The following is a 21,127-nucleotide window of genomic DNA, read 5'->3' on the forward strand; positions in this document are numbered from 1 at the left end:
ACTCCAGCCGCTTCAGAAAGACTCTGGAAAGACTTCAGGGATCTATTACAGGCAGAGGTAGTCTGGCCAGTTCCACCCTTGAAAATAGGACAGGGTCACTGCTCTACTCTTTTTTTCCCTAAAGAAACCCTCAGGGAAGTTCCGAACGATCATAAACCTGAAACCCCCGAATCAGAGTATAGAATACAAAAGATTCAAGATGGAAACTATAAGAACTTTAAATCCATTAATAAAACAGAACTCAGTAATGTGTGCGGTATATTTAACAGATGCATACTATCATGTACCTATTCATCCATCCTGCCATGCCCTCCTGAGGTTCGCATTAAGATACCAAGGGAAGATTCATCACTTTCAGTTCCACTGCCTGCCTTTTGGCCTATATGCAGCACCCCGTATCTTCACGAAGTAAATGATGGAGGTGGCAGCAACCCTATGAAAAGAAGGTGTAAATATAATACCGTATCTAGACGATCTACTTTTGATTGCGGATTCGGTACCCCTCCTCAATCAACATCTATCCCGGACCATTCAGCTTCTAGAAAACCTTGGTTGGGGTATAAATTGGCAAAAGTCCAGTCTACATCCAGAAATGCGAAAGGTGTTCTTGGGAGTTCTCCTAGATTCACAGCAAAGAATATCCTCTCTTCCTATAGACAAAATGGAAGATATCTGGAGAAGGATTTGTTTGTTCCAAAAGGAAGGAGGGCAGTATCTGTGAGGTATGCCATGAGGATTCTAGGACTCATGACATCCTGTATACCAAGTGTTCGATAGACTCTAACACATTCTAGAGATCTACAACAGGTGGTCCTGAGCAGCTGGAACAGACTTCAATCAGGTCTGGACAAACAGATGAAAGTTTTCTCGGAGCTAAAGTCTTGCCTAACCTGGTGGACATCTCGGATCAACCTACAGAGAGGAATATCCTGGACACAATCTCCGCAGTTACAAGTTACCACGGATGCCAGCCAGCCAGCTAGATTGGGGTGGAGAAGTAGAAGGTCAGTACATACAGGGTACATGGACCCCAGAAGAAAGCAGGCAATCCTCCAACTATAGGGAGTTGAAGGCAGTTTGGAAAGTACTCCAGAAATTTCATCATATCCTCAAAGGGAAAAATGTAATAATTTATTCAGTCAATGTAACAACGGTCTCCTTCATTCGGCACCAAAAGGGCCAAGAGGAATGCTCCTACAGTGCCTAGCCAAACAAATATTCCGATGGGCGGAGAAGACAGTTCTTTCCATAACAGCAGTCCACCTCAAAGGGTTAGACAGTGGCAGACTTCCTCAGCAGGAAAACAGTCTCATCATCCGAATGGGAAGTAAATCACGACGTATTCCATCAACTCACTCACCGCTGGGGCATCCCGCCAATAGACCTCTTTGCTACCCACAAGAATGCAAAAGTGGAAAAAAAAAATTCTCTAGACCCAGGGGATGCTTCCAATGGGATAGACGCTTTAGCCCAGAACAGAGGCGAAGACCTGCTATATTTGTTTGCCCCCTTAACTCTAATTTCCAGAGTTTTAAGGAAGATTCAGAAAGAGGGAGCCACAGTGATACTGATAGCCCCTTGGTGGCCCAAGAGAAGCTAGTTCTCGCTATTAGATAGAGTAATTTCCTCCATGCAAGCCAGTCGTAAGCCAATCATCTGTGCCATCTACACCAAATTTGGAGAAAATACTGCTCTTATGTGGGAAAACCTTTGGAGACCGGCTCTGAACCAGATATTCCAAACATCCTCGAATTCCTTCAACAGGGTTTCGAGAAAGGTTTAAGACCCAGGACGCATAAAGTACAGATTTCAGCTCTTGGCGCCTTTCTGGATTACCCTCTGGCTGATCATCCTTGGATAACAAGGTTTGCAAAGGCAGTCACTAGATTGAAACCTACGAGAAGGAAGCGAATACCCCCATGGGACCTTAATTTAGTTTTGACATCTCTGTGTAAGAGTCCCTTCGAACCTCAGGAGGAAGCTAGTATAAAGTTACTTTCAATAAAGACCGCCTTCTTAGTAGCAATAACCTCAGCCAAGAGAGTTGGAGAGATCCAGGCCCTGTCAACTACAGATCCTTATCTCCGTATCCTGGATGACCAGGTAATTCTCAAACTCGACCCGTCCTTTCTTCCAAAGGTGGTATCCCAGAAAAACCTAACTCAAGAGATTATCTTACCATCATTTTGTCAGCACCCAAAGAATGGAAAAGAGAGTCAGTTCCACACACTTGACGTCAGAATGGCGGTTATGCGATATGTTGAGGTTACAAAACAATGGAGACCGGATTCAAACCTCTTCATTCAACATTCGGAAAAAAAAAGGGCAAAAAAAGCTTCAAAAGTAACCTTAGCCAGATGGATTACCACCATCATTTCAATGGCATAGCAGTTGCAAGGAGAAGAACCTCCACCGGACAGTAAGGCTCATTCCACTAGGGCCATATCAGCCTCCTGGGCAGAAAGAGCAGGAGCATCTTTAGAAGAAATCTTTAGGGCCGCAACATGTGCCAATATAAATACTTTCTGTAGACATAAGTTGGACATTTCATCTACCCAACAATTAGCCTATGGAAGGATAGTCCTTCAGGCGGTAGTCCTACCCTAAAAATATGCCGTCTGATTTGGTATTACTCCCTTCGTGCTGTCACGAGGGACATCCTGGGGAAATAAGGAATTAGTCCTACCGATAATTGTATTTCCAGGAGTCCATCATGACAGCACTATCACATTCTCTCCCCGAATTCCTTATACATATGGCAAACCAGAACATCTGTGTAAAGAGAATTCAATAAAGCAGAATAAAATTCATCCATCCTTCTGTGGTGGAGGGGGCGGGGACGCTTTCAACCTCTCAAGTGTTTCCTGTCCCTAGAGGATGAGAAGGACAACCTCCCGTCGTGCTGTCATGATGGACTACTTGAAATACAATTACCGGTAGGACTAATTCCTTATTTTCTCCATGTACGAGAAAAACTGATGACACTTGGACCACACTCTGATCAAAGTCTGATCACTCGGTCTGTTTTTCTCACACATTGGACCCCAGGAGGGTAAGAAAAGAACTTTTTTTTTTTTCAACGAATTATACATTTTCTGAAAGTGGGCAATCCCTTTAAATAGTGCTACATTATTGGGATTTTTTTCTGCTATAGGGTACATATCTGATTTCCACAAAGGATGTTTCTGAACTCAGTCCAATCCTCTCCTATAAATTTAGTTTTTGTGCGCACCTATTCGGATTCCGCTGGAACCCTCAGATATCAGTCGTGTTAGTGACAAGCGTGGACGGTTGACAGCTGCTGGGGTTTCTGGTTCTGTTCTGGCACAGATCCTGTGAACCTGCTAAACACTTAATTATACCAGTTTTACCTTTCACCTGCTGAATGTACAGCATGGTAATGTTTATTTTATTCTTCTTTTTCCTCCTCAGCCGCTGGGATCCGCTCCTCTTGCCATGCCACTATCGAGGAAGAAAGAGGATGAGGTGTCAATTGGCAGCACGCCCTTGGCAAAGCGGGCATCGAATCAGCCGTCTGAGTATGCCAGCAGTCCTGTCAAAACAAAAACCGTAACAGGTATGCTCTCTTCTATAGCTGAGAAAATACATATCGGGAGCTTTTAGTGGGTCAGCTGTGCAAACACGCTCAGGCACCTTTGGGCTTTTCACAAATAGCCCCTGTGTTAGAGATTTAATGTTTCTATAATTAAAAGCCATCCGCTCTTATTATTTCTACAGCTCATGTTCTGCTTTTCTTCTTGTTCATTTTTTTTTTTAAACTACAACATTACTTCTGTTTCCCTCATTTTGTTGTAAAGGAGCACATGTTTGCGCTCCCACTGAGTAAGGTGACATAGTCCTATAGTTGCTTATCTGCACTGTGCACATACGGAGAGCCGCAATGTATCATCGGTGAATTCAGGACATACTGTAATGACGTCCTGATGTATAAATTACACTACAATCTCCACTTATAATTTAGATCATTGTTTCCCTTATTGCATCCTCAAAGAATCCTACAGGCTAGACATTGAGGATTCATTTAAAGAGTAACCGTTGTTTTGAACCTTATTCAATAAACCAATAGCGTATCTGAAAATAAGCAACTTTGTACTGTATCTTATCAGAGAAATCTGCTTCCTTCTTTTCTTGGATTGATTTTTCACTCTTGATTTATTGGTAAAATCTGTAGGCGACGAAGACAGATTTTCCCATTACTGAGATCAGAGGTGACAGTTGCTGCTTCTAAAATTCTATGGAGCAGTGAGGGGGAGCGATGAGCTAGAGGCAGAGAGAGACATTCTGCTCCAAGTTCTTCTAAGGTGACAATAACAGTTTAAACATGACCAAAAAGCCAGCCCACCAGCAATTGTAGTAGGTGCATGGAACTCTGTCCTGATCAGACGTGATCAAACACTGAAAAAAACTCAACATATGTTCCAGTTCCTTAGAATAAAATCCAGAATTCAGTATGTGCACTGCCGCTCCATTCTATAAAGGGATACAGTGGCTTGCGAAAGTACCCACCCCCCCCTTGGCATTTTTCATATTTTACAACCTGGAATTTCACATTTTTTATGGTTTGCATCAGTTCATGTGAAGAACATGCCTACAACTGTGAACATTTATCGGTCTTTTTATTGTGAAGCAAAAAACAAATAGGACAAAATAACTGAAAACTTCCTTGTGCTAAACTATTCATCCCCCTAAAGTCAGTACTTTGCTGCAATTACAGCTGCACATTGCTTTGAATAAGTCTATATGAGCTTTCCACATCTTACCACTGGGATTTTTGGCCATTCCTCAAGCAAAACTTCTCCAGCTCCTTCAAGTTAGCTGGTTACCTCTGGAGAACCGCAATCTTCAAGTTTGACCACAGATTCTCAATTGGATTAAGGTCTGGACTTAGACTAGGCCACTCCAAAACATTTACACGATTTCCTTTAAACCACTCGATTGTTGCTTTAGCACTATGCTTTGGTTAATTGTCTAATTGGAAGGCGAACCTCCTTCCCAGTCTCAAATCACTGACGGACTGAAACAAGTTTTGCTCAAGAATATCCCTGTGTTTTGCGCCATCCATCTTTCCCTCGACTCAGACCATTTTCCCTGTCCATGCTGCCAAAAAACTTCACCACAGCATGATGCTGCCACTACCATGTTTCACTGTGGGGATGGTGTTCTTAGAGTGATGAGCAGTGTTGGTTTGGTGCCAGACATAGCGTTTACCTTGGTGGCCAAAAAGTTCAATTTGGTCTCATCTGACCATAGCACCTTCCTCCATACATTTGGGGAGTCTCCCACATATCTTTTGGCAAATTCAAAACGAACCTTACAATTTTTGTATCTAAGTAAAGCCTTTTTTTCTGCCCACTCTTCCATAAAGGCCACCTCTATGACTGTATGGCTTATTGTGGTCATATAGACAGATACCTACAGTCTCTGCTTGGAGCTCTGCAGCTCCTTTAGGGTTACTTTTGGTCTCTGTGCTGCCTCTCTGATTAATGCCCTCTCTTGGCAGGTTTGTTGTGGTACCATGTTCTTTCCCTTTGATGATAATGGATTTGATGGTGCTCTGGGGGATCTACAGAGATTGGGATATTTTTATAACCCAACCCTGTCTGTACTTCTCAACAACTTTGTCCCTGAATTGTTTGGAGATGTCCTTGGTCTTCATGGTGTTTGGTTAGTGGTGCCTCTTGCTTAATGGTGTTGCAGCCTCTGTGTCCTTTCAGATACGGTGTATATATACGGACAGACCATGTGACACTTAGATCACACACAGGTGGACTTGCTTTCACGAAGCATGTGACTTATGAAGGGGAATGCTTGCACCAGAAATTTTTAGAGGCTTCATTGAAAAGAGGTGACTTTATATGCACATGCCAATTTTTAATTATTTGATCCCATAAATTTATTTTATGCCTATATTTTTCTCACTTCACCAACTTAGACTATTTAGTGCTGATGCATCACACACTAATCGAATTACAAAAATATTTAAACAAAGGTTGTAATGTAACAAAATAGGTAAAAACCCAAGGTGGGTGAACACTTTCACAAGCCACTGTAAAACTTCATTGCTCTGCTGATCGGTGAGGATCCCAGTGGTCCGATTCCCGCCAATCAACAAGTTGTCACCTATCCTAGAGTTGTACAGACTTCCTAAAGCTAAACTACACACAAACAAAAGTGCATGTATTAAAACACTGCTTTGAGGACTTTTTTTTAGATAAAGTATTAGTGCAGGTTTCTGCCCAAACGCTATATCCAAGTGTGAATACGACCTGGGTGTTTACAACTCGGCTTTGTACATTAATGCAGGATGAGTGTTTCCTGACGGAACACGGTTTAGAAGTCATGACGAGGAGAAATAAATACTCCATTAGACCGGGCCACTCTCAAATATTTGTTTTATACTAAAAATATTATTCTGTAAACATCAGCTGATCACAGAAAGGAACTAATGATTGGACACGAGTCAGATCTTCCCAGAAGTATTTACATAATTGCAATCTGTCATCTCTGGAGAGTGCTGGGATATTTGCACAAATGATTGAATTTCCATAAATGTTCACTTACATAATATGGCTATTTTCACATCACAGACTGAAGGTGAACTGGGGATTAGATATACTTGTTGCAGCACAGAAAGTGTCTTTGATTATTATTTGTAAGTACTATACAACAAGAGATATAGTCCTTAGATCATATTGTACATGGTAATCTGAGTCAATGTTCACAATGCTTTTAATTAAACTATTAAATAGAAGAAAGTACCAACAGTACAAAAAAAATGGTTAAAAAGCATATAGGAGGCCACTAGCAAAGCTGATAAACTGATAAGAAAATTACCGTATCGCTAATCAAATAAATAGCAAAAAGATAAATTAATTACAAGGCATGAGAATATTTATTAAAATCAAATTGGCAATTCACTATCTAAAAAACATATACACAAAGACGAGAATAAAAAAAAGCATAGAAAATGTATAAGCGTGAAAGCTTTAATCTTAAAATATTATATATATTTTAATTTGAAAGTGAGGAATAATAAATGTCCCGAAAGGCTATAGATGTAAAATAGATACAAAGTAAAAATACAATTTTTATATAATAATTGTGATGTGGTAGTGTGAATGACAATACGAAGTTCTGACCCAAATATGATATGGGAAAAAGAACAACGCTGTCCCTCTGCCCTACACACCAACATGCGTTTCGCATAGCTTCCTCACTAAGTCACTTCACTGAAGAAACCTATGCGAAACGTGATTTGGAGTGTGCGAGACAGAATTGTTCACATATTATATTTGGGTGGGTTGTGCTGAGAATTTTTGGATGTCCCTTTCACTTAAATGGGGGATGTTTTGAAATTCTTCTGCCAAATCATTATTGCAGCCTCTTCATTCTCAGGATCCATTAGTCGGACTCACATTCATTATGGAGTGATATTATACCCTAGCAATATTGCATCACTTTATAAGACGTGAAAACCCCTTTAAAGGGTTATTCTCAACATTTAAAGTGATCACCTACCCATGGCATAGATGATAACTTGCGGATTGATAAGAATCGACATCTGAAATAACCTGTTGGAATGAAGCGGTAGTCACTCTATTCTTTGCTTTAAGTCTTCCATTGGGCATAACAAGCTTCTAGTTAAAAGTGATAGTTTGAAGTCTTATCTGCAAAACCATTGCTCTGAGTAGTTGACTGCTCTCAAGGACATCATCTATGGCATAATTCACGGCTAGAAATTGATTCCAGGATATTTATTGCAATTTCCCTCTTTATTTTAATGTTTCTAATCCACAATAATAATGCTCAGGCTTTGTAGCCACAGCCTGACATTTTGGATCATATGAATTTTAACCTATTGAATCCGCTAGTATAGTAACCCATCAGTAAACTTGCATTAAAAGAGTTTGGAGTGATTATAGCACAGCATTTGCTTTTGCATGATTGACATATTATTTCCACATACCATCATTAAAAGAATAATAATCTAAGGAGAAATCGCAGCCTGCCTCAAGTGGGTCTCATATGTCGATCCACTTATCTAGTAAATCTTGACATTATTTCATCATAGCTCATGAATCCAGCGGATTAGTAGAACTGTTATTTTGCATCAAAATTCCGGAAGGAAGGGAAGTTTTGTGCCTCTAAAATTAGCACCATATGCAGTGGTGTTTATGTAGCTTTTAGCCTGTGACACCTCGTATTTCATCTGTAATGACATCTGATGCATGGTGCCAGTGAGCTTAACTTATATTCAGCTCTATATAAACAGTTAATATGTAATTTTTATCTTTGTGGGGTTTATAGCGATCACTTAATCCCATTACATATTTTATAATCACCATTCTGTCTAAAAGGATATTGTTATATTTTCATAATGTTTCATAAGAAATATCTATTCTTTTGTAAATAAAGGAAATCCATTCACACCGATGTGCAAGAGATAGCCGGAACAACTCGGAACATTCTCACATACACATGATCTTGTAAAAAAAAAAGAGTGCATGTGACTCCAAAATGATGCAAAAAACAAAACAAAACATTTTTGTAAGGCTATATGCACATTTGCAATCACATTGTTTAATGTTCCAATGCATTTAAAGTTAAAGGGGTTGTCTGTGATATTTTTTTATTTTTAATCCAAAGGGATTCAGCTGTTCAAAAAACAAAACAAACTTGTCAATACTCACCAACGTTTGCAGTGGCTCTGACAATATAAATGACATTAGTCTATGAACACACTGATTGGCTGCAGTGGTCTCGTGGGCAGTAGCCTGTTAACAAAGGCCAGAGCAATGAGAGTTTATGGGCTGCATGAATCAGGTGCTGGCTCCATCAATTCAGCCGGGTCTGCTTTACTTTGAAATGTTGTGGCATTTCAGAGAAAATACATTTCTAAGCCTACCTGGGACCCTGCAGCTTCAGTGACTAGTCCAAATGGCTTCTCCCCTCCCCAGTCCCCTTGAATGGCAGGTCTCTCCCTATGAGTGTGTATAGCGACTCTCAAGGGAAGTGGTGCAGGGACATGCCGCTAGGGTCCAGCCTCTTGAACTTGTCACCCGAGCCCCATTGTTCCCTGCCGGCTTTTAAATATATGTTTGCTCTGAAATGCTGAAGGTTTTTCACAGTAAAGCCCCCGTCTCACATAGCGAGATCGCTAGCAAGATCGCTGCTGTGACACTGTTTTGGTGACACAACAGCGACCTCACCAGCGATGTCGCTATGTGTGACACTTTGCAGCGATCAGGTCCCTGCTGTGAGGTTGCTGATCGCTGCAATGTGTCCTGGACCATTTTTTGGTCGTTGCCCTCCCGCTGGTCAGCACACATCGCTGTGTGTGACCAGCGGGAGCAGCGATCAGGCTGGTAACCATGATAAACATCGGGTTACTAGGGGCACACGCGCACTTAGTAACCCGCTGTTTATCATGGTTACGAGCTTGCTAAAGTGAGTGGTAACCATGATAAACAACTAGTTACTAGGAGCGTGTGTGCCCCTAGTAACCCGATGTTTACCATAGTTACCAGCCTGCTCCTGCTTCAGCAGGCTCGTAACCAGGAGCAGGACATCGTGGAAAGATTCTTTCCACGATGTCGCTGCTCCCCTGATCGTTGGTGAGCCTGCCTGTCTGACAGCTCACCAGCGACCACATAGCGACGCAGCAACGATCCCTGACAGGTCGTATCGTTGTCAGGATCGTTGCAGCATCGCTAAGTGTGACGGGGCCTTAAGGCTAGGGTCACACAACTGTTATCTGCAGACCGATTTTTTTCTCGGGCCCATAGACTTGAATGGTTGAGTGCCATTCGATAGGCAAATCGTGCATGCTGCAGTTTTTTTTTCATCAGACCACTCAGTCCAAGGTAAAAATCTGTCATGTTTACAGCCCTATAGAATAACATGGGTAGGAGTGCTATCTGTCAAATCCACGGATAGCAGTCGTCTGCACCTAACCTAAAACACATCTAATTTTGAATATAGTCGCTAAAGAATACAATACAAACTTATCTTCCACACTCACAAAGCTCTCCACACTTCTGGGCCACCCTATACCTTCTCACTCATCTCTTTACCCTACCCTCTGTTACTCTACCCATGCTCTCTGCTCCACAACTGATCTAAGACTAACATCCTTCATAATCCGAAACTCCCACCTCCGTCTCCAAGACTTCTCTTGTGCTTCGCTAGTTTTCTGGAATGCACTACCCTTGATGATCTGACTAATGCTTAGCCCCCATATTTTTTCACATGCTTTAAAAACACATCCTTTTAGACAGGACTATCACCTCAATTCACCAACCTAACTCTCCTATGTTTACGCTTTCTAAATTTTACTCTGAATCTGGACCCTCCTATTCAGATGTGTCCACCAATAGCACTTGACAACTTTACCTAGACAGATACTGGCTGGTGATCGGCTTATGCAGCTTATTTGAAATGCCTTATTTATTATAGTGATGGCCGTACCATACATGACAAGAACGTTCTACCTTTTGTGTCCCCCCCCTATTTCCTTATAGATTGTTAGCTTGCGAGCAGGAATCTCACTCCTCCTGCAGCTGTTGAACTGTGTTATTTTATGATGTTCTATTTCTTTACTTGTCCTCACTTTATTGTAAATGGCTGACAAATATGTTGGCGCTATAGAAATATTATTATTATTATTTATTGCATCTGGCTGAAGTGACTGATCAAATGTCTGACAAAAGCTGCCTGTGGTTCGGGCAGCATAAATCAGCTTGATACTTGAAAGTCTGCAGTTTTCTTTTCTTTTCCTCCAAGCTGTAAATGTTCAGAAATCTCCTCAACCCCACCAAAAAACAAACAAACAATCCACTTAAAGGGTTTGTCTATTCCTTGAGGCTTATGTGACTGCAGACTTGTGTAACCTCAAAGGATTCTCCTGCGCATGGAGCAAGTGGTCATATGACCGCAAGTTTGAGATTTGCATACTCCCGGCACATTCCAACTAGACGTATCTTGCCTCCCTCAATTCACTTCTATTGAGTGAGCCCCTCGCACATCTAGTCTGCACTTGACCGCAAGTGTGCAATCCGAATACTTGTAGTCAGGAGCCTGCTGTCTACGGGTGCCGGCACCGGAGAATCCTGACAGTGTGCACTGTGAGGATTCACAAGTCTACAGTCACGTAGAATGACTGCAGACTTGTACCCCAAGGCCATACAACCCCTTTAACCTGTTTGCAGGAATGGCCCTATGCTGGCATAAAAATAGCCATGTTTTTCTAATCCTGTGCAACTTTATTAATATACTTGATTGACCGTTAATGAGCCCAGGATTCACAATTCTGAATTCTTTGCCGTAGTGTGTACACCCTAAGAGGCTTTGAATGTAGTAATACTTCCTTTTTCTCCCTTGTTTTATTCCAAGGTTAACAAATGCTTTTGTTTTCTTTGGATTGTTCATTTGGACTGAAGTGTCATGATTTAGCAGTTATTTTTAGTAGTGAGGGAAAATCGGCTCTCCGCACTTGCACAAAGCAGAGGTGCGAGTCTCCACAACAAACGGCTGTGGAATGAATCTGCACCCCGGCTCTCTGGGAAATTTTACAACAATTTTCATGCAGCATAGTGTTCTCTCACTGTCAGCATCGCACAGATCATAATGTACACCCCTCTGCCAGTAATAAGGCTGTAAATTCCACTGGGGGTATCTGGTGATATCATAAACCACAGCAACAAAATGCTGAACGGTTTAATAATGTCACCGGAACTCTTAGATGGAATTACAGCATGGCTTTTTACATGCCATTTGGGTGTACTTTATTTACTGCAATACATAGTAACCAAAAATAACACACACCAATTTGTGCTTCCTAGGATCTGTTTGCAGCTATAAATGCAATGACTTTGAATGAGATATTGTGAAAGAAGTTACAATGCTGGACCTGGGTCTGTGTGCTTCATCAAAGACCCTAACTCATTAAAATACCGGTTTGTAACATACCATTTGAACATCTGCATGGAGGCTGCTCGGATAATCAGGTCTCCGGCTGGTCTTTACTGGGGGATATAGTAATTTAGTATTTTGCATTGATTTACCCGTATGTGCACATGATGCACTTTTCATCCGGATTCTGCCTGGAACTAGCATGAAAAAGCACTAAAAAATGCCACAAGAATGAACATATGCACTCGTTGTACGCATGTTCATTCTATTGTAACTTCTTTAACCTCTTTAAGTTTTTAAAGCCTCAAAGCTGTTAAAAGAAGTGACTGGTCCATTCTTCTCGCGTCTTCCAAGTCGCCACTATGTTGTATATGGAATTGTAAAACAAAAACGCCGGCAGCGAAGCCTCCAGAAATGAGGACCAAAGTGATGTCAGAAATGACCCTTTAGGGAAACACCGCTGACATTGTTTGAAGTGTCTTCTGCTTTAAAAATGATGCAGGTACGCCATTGTCTGTTAGACATCATTTTCTTGTTCTTCTACCATGTGGAGAAGGGTTTGATCTGCTATTATCTCAATATTTCAAAATAGACATATCATAGGGATCCCAAAAGACATGAAAAAAGTGAAACCTAGAGCTACTCCACCATAATTTAGTTGTGCCATTTTGTGTGCTCTGTCAGTGAAGGCTCACAATCTCAGAAAAGTTCAGAAAACTACTGGTACCCAGATCATCATTGTGTCTTTTGGGCAACAAAACCATTACAGTACCATGGCTTCCCTTTCAAAAATATGCTAGTGTGAACAAAACCTTAGATAAATATCACCTGGTCATGCCAGTTTTATAGGGTCCACCAATAATCTAAAGGCCCCCATACACATTAGGCTAATGTCGGCTTAACTTGCCGATTATCGACAGGTTTAGCCAACAGTTTAATGGGGGCGCCGGCCGACTAATGGTCGGGAAAGATGTCGATCGGATGTCCAATTTCGGACACTCGATTGCATTGTTTTCCCAAATATGAGCCTCCGGAAGACTTGTCAGTCAGTGGATTTCTCATAGAGAATGCAGGAGCGCTCGGTTGAATGAAGCGCCTGTGTGGTAAAGTTGGCTGAGATGTCTGACAGCCGAACAAAAGTCCGTAGCATCTTTTGGCTGATAGCCATCTAATGTGTATAGCCAGCTTACAGTTATCAGCATAAATTAGTACACCCCATTGGATAATAAAGATTTTAATCGATATCTCAATGAACACAAGAATAATTTCCAATATGTTGACAAGACTGAGTTTCATAGAACATTTTTTAATCCCATAACATGAAAGAAAGGTTTATAATATAACTTTCATTACAAAATCTTCAGTTTTATTGAAATTAGTTGATGCAAAAACTTTTTTTTTTTCACTGTACTTCCTGTGACGTTTCATTTGAGAAGAGTCACAGGAGGCCGGGGAATCACTCACTCTCTGCAGTGTCCATCGCTCCTCTTGTAACAGGACGTCACCAGGGAGCAGCGCTGCCGTTACTCACTAGTTTATTGTATCGCTGCCCCCTCTAGGCATCCTGCATCCATGATGATAGACGCTGTGAGTGGGAGATGTGAGTGCAGCATCAGCATTCTGCTTCTATTTCTGCCGCCGCCGTAACTTTTAAATGTGACGGCGGCATGTGGTGGAGATAAAAGCAGTGAGTGACACCAGTGGCGTCCCACAGTTTCTAGCATCGATTGAGAATAGTCTCTCAGGAGGCTGGCACTCGTTTTCCACAGCGTCCATCATCCCTCCTAGAACAGGGGCCGGCGCTGCAGTTACTCACTAATTTCTTTTATCGCCACCCTATCTGAAGACGTCCTGCATGCATGATGATAGGCACTGTGGGTGGGAGATGTGAGTGCAGCATCGGCATTCTGCTTCTATCTCTGCCACTGTTGCTTTTAATTGTGAAAGACTGCGGCATGAAATTGAGATAGAAGCAGTGAGCACCTTCTAGGACCACCCTCAAACGAATCATCAGGTGGCAGCGCTCGTGTCACAAATGACTTCTATCACCACCCCCTGCTGACGAATCATTTGATGGTGCTGCTACAGAGGGTCAATAATCATTACATAAGACATGTAAAATTGGACTTTTCTCTGCTAGGGACACCTGTAAACTTAAATTGACGGATGGAAACATTTACAGCTTCTAATTGCCAATAAAAGGCTCTGAACCAGTTTTGTTAATATACCTGTGATGGTAATGTTGTATTATAATGGTTTTCAACAATGTGTATATATTCACTTAAAGACTGGTCTCCAGCAGTTATCTTAATACAAAGCTTTGTACACTTTGCACTTACATTGTAGGCTGTAATGACTTCACGGTCACCATACCTTCCTCTGTGATTGTTCTTCACAGTCACTAGAGACTGCTGCGAGAGGACACAGCTGCAGGATCTATCACTATAGAGAACAGTCCGCGTGCTGGGGAACTTCTGCTGAGAGAACCTGACTACAGAAAAGACTGTTTGTAGTCAGGATTGACTGGTTAACCGTAAAAGTTTGTACATTATGTGCAAATACACCCAAGAGTGAAAGAAGTCTAAGGAGGCAAATTTAGGGTTAGGGTTGTAACTTGAAAATTATTAAAATATCCTGCGCTGGTAAGGTTTAGGCCGTATAAAAGAAGGGGGAGGGTTTTTTAGGACAAGATGTGGACAATAGGAGAAGATGATAAAAAAGGTTTTTATTTTGGATAGTAGATCTCACATAAAAATGACGTTAAATCAAAGTGAAGGTTAAAATATTAAAATATTAAATAGGGATAGATGGTGGGTCTTTTGGGGTAGAGGCTCTGTGTGGATTCCTTGTAATTGTAGCCTCATGGGTTTCTAGGCCAGTTTTAGAAGGGTTGTAGTCTGGATGGTTCCTGGGTGTAAAAAAGAGAGAGAGGGGGAAAGTAGGGGTTAATGACCAAATTGTTCCCTGTAGGGTTGGAGTGGCTGATCTCACTGGTGGAAGAAGTGATTTACCTGTTGTCGATCTGAGTAGATTTCAGAGTGTGGATGGCTTGTGCTTGGGGTGATGATCGTTCCTTGATGTTTAGGCAGCGGGGTTAGAAAGTACTGCTAATGGATATAGAGTAGTATTAGTTATGCATGTAACACAGTACAGAGGGTCTAAATGGCGCATAGGAAGGAATGCAGTTTTTACCCGTAAAAGAGGGGGGTTCTGTGTAGGTTTCAGGGCTGCACTTGATGGTATCTGCGGTCCTGATTGTTGTCCGGTTCCGGGTGATGGACAGCTATTGTGAATCGCAGTGCCTAAGGCTACTTGCTGCTGTTGGCGAATAGTAAAGTGGTATTGTTTATACCTGTGGTGCAGTGCGGGGGGTCTGGGTGGCACAGGTGAGAAAATATGTATTTACCTGTAGGAGGTTCTGTATAGGTTCCAAGGTAGCACGTGCTAGTGACTACGGTCTTGATTGATGTTGTCCAATGCTGGGTGATGGACAGCTGTTTATGTATCAAAAGGCTTGAAGGATACTATTGAAATAAATGTTAGCATACTATAAATGCATCTATGGATCCTAATTGGTAAGGGGAGGGCATGCACAGCGCAGGTAAGATGATTAAATGTTACCTGTTAGATTAGAGCACTGAAAATCTGCTTGTTCCTTGGACTCACTGGTAGTGTTGGTAGCAGTGGGGAAGCAGTGTCTATGCTCTATGTTAGGGTACTGAGGATCTGCTTATTCCTCTTAAACTTTTTCGTGATGGTATTTGCGATCAGGGAAGATGTGCAGTCTGGTGTGTGTGCAGAATGTGCACACTATGGTGCAGTCTTAGATGCTGGATGTCACCATGGGAGCAGAGCTCAGTTACTTACAGTTGGTTGTCTGTCAGGACTGATCCTACTGACATTGGCTCGTTAGCGTCTTACTGTAGGTACTCCCAGAGTCTCGGCTGGCAGCGAGGGAGAAGAAGGGGCGGTAAGGTATAGAGATGAGTCGCGCAGGGAGTGTGACAGGGTCTCGGCCGGTGACCAGCTGTTCTCCCTTGCGCTTCGTGTCCTCCGTCGGTGGTCTGTGGAGGGCGGGAAGGACCTTGAGTAGGCGCCTTGTGTCACCGCAGTAGGACCTGCGTGACGTCAGTGCACGTGACAGCGTGCACGTGACCCGTACCGGTACGGTGGCTTACAGGGACCAAATAGACCAACGCGTTTCGAGAATACGGTACTCTTCCTCCGGGATGGTCTACTGCTGTAAGTTGGTCACTTATATATGCGTGCTGTCCATGATTAATTAGTGGGGGCGGGGTCAGCTTGGTATTTAGATATTATATGCTTTACTTTGGATGAATGTATTAATCATCGTTAAAAGCAAATAATTCAATCTCAGAATTGAGTCCTTTGGGTTTTAACGTGTCCAGATTGAATATCCACTTGCTTTCAATCCTGGACATTTGTTTTAGATAGTCCCCTTTGCGCCAATGTTTGTGGACCTTCTGTAGGCCTGTGATTGTAGTTCCATAAAGGGCACTACCATCACAGGCCTACAGAAGGTCCACAAACAATGGCGCAAAGGGGACTATCTAAAACAAATGTCCAGGATTGAAAGCAAGTGGATTTTCAATCTGGACACGTTAAAACCCAAAGGACTCAATTCTGAGATTGAATTATTTGCTTTTAACGATGATTAATACATTCATCCAAAGTAAAGCATATTATATCTAAATACCAAGCTGACCCGCCCCCACTAATTAATCATGGACAGCACGCATATATTAGTGACCAACTTACAGCAGTAGACCATCCCTGAGGAAGAGAACCGTAGTTCTCGATACGCGTTGGTCTTTTTGTTCCCTGTAAGCCAGCGTACCGGTACGGGTCACGTGCGCGCTGTCACGTGCACTGACGTCACGCAGGTCCTACTACGGTGACACAAGGCGCCTACTCAAGGTCCTTCCCGCCCTCCACAGACCGCCGATGGAGGACACTAAGCGCAAGGGAGAGCAGCTGGTTACCGGCCTGGACCCTGTCACACTCCCTGCGCGACTCATCTCTATACCTTACCGCCCCTTCTTCTCCCTCGCTGCCAGCCGAGACTCTGGGAGTACCTCCAGTAAGACGCTAACGAGCCCCTTTCAGTAGGATCAGTCCTGACAGACAACCAACTGTAAGTAACTGAGCTCTGCTCCAGCGGTGACATCCAGCATCTAAGACTGCACCATAGTGTGCACATTCTGCACACACACCAGACTGCACATCTTCCCTGATCGCAACTACCATCACGAAAAAGTTTAAGAGGAATAAGCAGATCCTCAGTACCCTAACATAGAGCATAGACACTGCTTCCCCACTGCTACCAACACTACTAGTGAGTCCAAGGAACAAGCAGATTTTCAGTGCTCTAATCTAACAGGTAACATTTAATCATCTTACCTGCGCTGTGCATGCCCTCCCCTTACCAATTAGGATCCATAGATGCATTTATAGTATGCTAACATTTATTTCAATAGTATCCTTCAAGCCTTTTGATACATAAACAGCTGTCCATCACCCAGCATTGGACAACATCAATCAAGACCGTAGTCACTAGCACGTGCTACCTTGGAACCTATACAGAACCTCCTACAGGTAAATACATATTTTCTCACCTGTGCCACCCAGACCCCCCGCACTGCACCACAGGTATAAACAACACCACTTTACTATTCGCCAACAGCAGCAAGTAGCCTTAGGCACTGCGATTCACAATAGCTGTCCATCACCCGGAACCGGACAACAATCAGGACCGCAGATACCATCAAGTGCAGCCCTGAAACCTACACAGAACCCCCCCCTTTTACGGGTAAAAACTGCATTCCTTCCTATGCGCCATTTAGACCCTCTGTACTGTGTTACATGCATAACTAATACTACTCTATATCCATTAGCAGTACTTTCTAACCCCGCTGCCTAAACATCAAGGAACGATCATCACCCCAAGCACAAGCCATCCACACTCTGAAATCTACTCAGATCGACAACAGGTAAATCACTTCTTCCATCAGTGAGATCAGCCACTCCAACCCTACAGGGAACAATTTGGTCATTAACCCCTACTTTCCCCCTCTCTCTCTTTTTTACACCCAGGAACCATCCAGACTACAACCCTTCTAAAACTGGCCTAGAAACCCATGAGGCTACAATTACAAGGAATCCACACAGAGCCTCTACCCCAAAAGACCCACCATCTATCCCTATTTAATATTTTAATATTTTAACGTTCACTGTGATTTAACGTCATTTTTATGTGAGATCTACTATCCAAAATAAAAACCTTTTTTATCATCTTCTCCTATTGTCCACATCTTGTCCTAAAAAACCCTCCCCCTTCTTTTATACGGCCTAAACCTTACCAGCGCAGGATATTTTAATCATTTTCATTTTTTAAACATTGGACTTTTCCAATATTGTCAACCTGTGGTTGGTTGTCTATCCCTCGCAGCAGGTAATATCCAGGCCTGCTTACCTACCAGCGCCTACACACAATTTTATTTGCCTAGGGTTGTAACTTGTGTAAAAGTTTACTTGCTCTTTAAAACTTTTTTTTTCTATACAGCTGTCCATAATAGATGTGCATAACGATGAGTAGCGGGGTTTTTATTTAGAGAATAAAGAGATGCTTATGTGAAATATTTCTAGTTATCGCATCAATGGCTTGCACTCAGTGAGCCGTATGATCATCGTTTATTCATGCCCGCTGCGTAGTGCTTGACCACTCATTAGAAGGAACAAAATCAGCAGGTGACGCTAACTGGGGTTAAGCAGTCACGCATGAATGAACAGTCAAGTGCTGCCAAAACCTTTACTCTGTTATTATACAGGTTTCTTATGGCCGGTCAGTTTGAGTTAAAATGGAAGAGTCTGAAAATCATATAGATTACATTGAATAAGGCAATTTTATTATTGTAGTTTGATTACAATGAGTTTTTGAATTGTTAACTTGGATGGCATCTTGTTCATCACCTTACATTGGCACCTCAGATCCCCCACCCCACCCTACAAATGGTGTACAGTCCTAATCTGCAATCTAAGTAGCAGAAACCTCAGCACTAGTGTTGAGCGATACCTTCCGATATCAGGAAATATCGTATCGGATTGGATCGGGCCGATACCCAAAAAGTATCGGATATCGCCGATTCCGATACCGGAAACCAATGCAAGTCAATGGGACACAAATATCGGAATGAAAATAAGCCCTTTCTTTCCTTGTAGGTTAATTCTACATGAAGTAAAACAACTAAGAATAATGTAGAATGACATGAAAAGCCGGCAATTCATCAGCGGCATTCACCGGTACCCGACAATTTACAACAGAAAGAATAGAGCTTCACACATAGATTAGATAGATAGAAACATGTCAGTCACATATATATGAAGTACAGTGACAGTGTTGCTTACTGTACTTGTCATTTAGTGTAAAGGATTTATTAAAAAAAATATTAGTGTTTTCGTGCACCGTCTCTTTAAAAAAGCCGGCCGGCAATTCAGCATCTGTACCCGACAATTTATAACAGACAGAATAGAGCTTCACACATAGATTAGATAGATAGAAACATGTCAGTCACATATATAAGAAGTACAGTGACAGTGTTGCTTACAGAACTTGTCATTTAGTGTAAAGGATTTATTTAAAAAAATAATAGTGTTTTCATGCACCGTCTCTTTAAGAAAGCCGGCCGGCAATTCAGCATCTGTACCCGACAATTTAGAATAGAAGGAATAGAGAATCACACATAGATTAGATAGATAGAAACATGTCAGTCACATATATATGAAGTACAGTGACAGTGTTGATTACTGTACTTGTCATTTAGTGTTAAAATAAAGGATTTATTTAAAAAAAAATTGGCATGGGGTTCCCCTTAATTTTAGGCTCTAGCGGAGGTTAAGCAGACAGCTGGGGCAAATGTTTGAAGCCTGGGAAGGGGGTAATACCCACGGAGCTTCCCAGGCTACTAATATCAGCCCCCAGCTGAATACCTAGCCTTTACTAGCTATTAAAATGGGGGACCCCCCCAAAAAAATGACGTGGGGTCCCCCCTAATTTAATAGCTAGCACAGGCTAGGCAGACAGCTGGGGGCTGATATTAATAGCCCAGGAAGGGTGCCATGAATATTGGCCCCCTCCCAGGCTAGAAACACCAGCCGTCAGCCGCCCCAGAAATGGCGCATCCATAGGATGCGCCAATTCTGGCACTTAGCCTCGCTCTTCCACGCTGCCCTGGTGCGGTGGCAGGGGGTAATAGGGTTGGGGTTGATGTCAGCTTATAATGCCAGCTGACATCAAGCCCAGGTTAGTAATGGAGAGGCGTCTATAAGACACCCCCATTACTAACCCCATAGTCAAAGTTAAAAGAAAACACAAACACCCAGAGTAAAGTCCTTTAATTGAAATAAAGACACAATTCTTTATTGTTCTAAATTAAACCATACTTACCATCACGCCCATTCCAGCTGAAGCCAACGATCTCCTGCAATAAAAGAAAAATAATAAAGCAACCTCATCCTTACCTTTCGATGGTTCCCAGGACAGCTCCAGCTCTGCTACATCGAGATGACAGGCTGGACCGCAGCAGAAAGCTGCCATCCAGCCTGTCATCCCGCAGACACTGAGAAGCGCAGGCATGCTTGCGCTCCTCAGTGTCTCTCTGTGACGTCATCCAGATGAGCCGAGTTCATGTCCAATGAACTCAGCTCACCTCATGCACGTCACTGACAGCGTGGGAAAATTCTCCTGCACTCAGCGCTTCAGCGTGAGAATTCTCCCACGCTGTCAGTGACATACATGAGGTGAGGTCATGTCCAATGAACTCAGCTCACCTCATGCACGTCACTGACAGCGTGGGAAAATTCTCACGCTGAAGTGCTGAGTGCAGGAGAATTTTCCCACGCTGTCAGTGACGTACATGAAGTGAGCGGAGTTCATTGGACATGACCTCGGCTCATCTGGATGCCGTCACAGCCAGACACTGAGGAGTGGAAGTATGCCTGCGCTTCTCAGTGTCTGCGGGATGACAGGATGGATGGCAGCGTTCTGCTGCGGTCCAGCCTGTCATCTCGATGTAGCAGAGCTGAAGCTGTCGTGGGAGCCATGGAAAGGTAAGGATGAGGTTGCTTTATTATTTTACTTTTATTGCAGGAGATCGTTGGCTTCAGCTGGAATGGGCGT

The 21,127-nt window shown here is 42.6% G+C and overlaps 1 protein-coding gene across 4 annotated transcripts in view; it reads left to right on the top strand.

Moving 5' to 3' along the window:
• Positions 1 to 21,127, top strand: part of VPS13B (vacuolar protein sorting 13 homolog B) — a 1,155,013-nt gene that overhangs the window by 473,206 nt on the left and 660,680 nt on the right. For all 4 annotated transcript variants that reach the window (XM_073679617.1, XM_073679614.1, XM_073679615.1 and 1 more), the window contains exon 21: positions 3,433 to 3,577. In XM_073679617.1, coding sequence (XP_073535718.1) covers positions 3,433 to 3,577 — 145 coding nt within the window. The remainder of the gene's footprint in view (positions 1 to 3,432; positions 3,578 to 21,127) is intronic.

This window comes from Phyllobates terribilis, unplaced genomic scaffold, assembly GCF_046119375.1.
Source record: "Phyllobates terribilis strain yellow unplaced genomic scaffold, ASM4611937v1 Scaffold_4__5_contigs__length_816908805, whole genome shotgun sequence".
NCBI lineage: Eukaryota > Metazoa > Chordata > Amphibia > Anura > Dendrobatidae > Phyllobates > Phyllobates terribilis.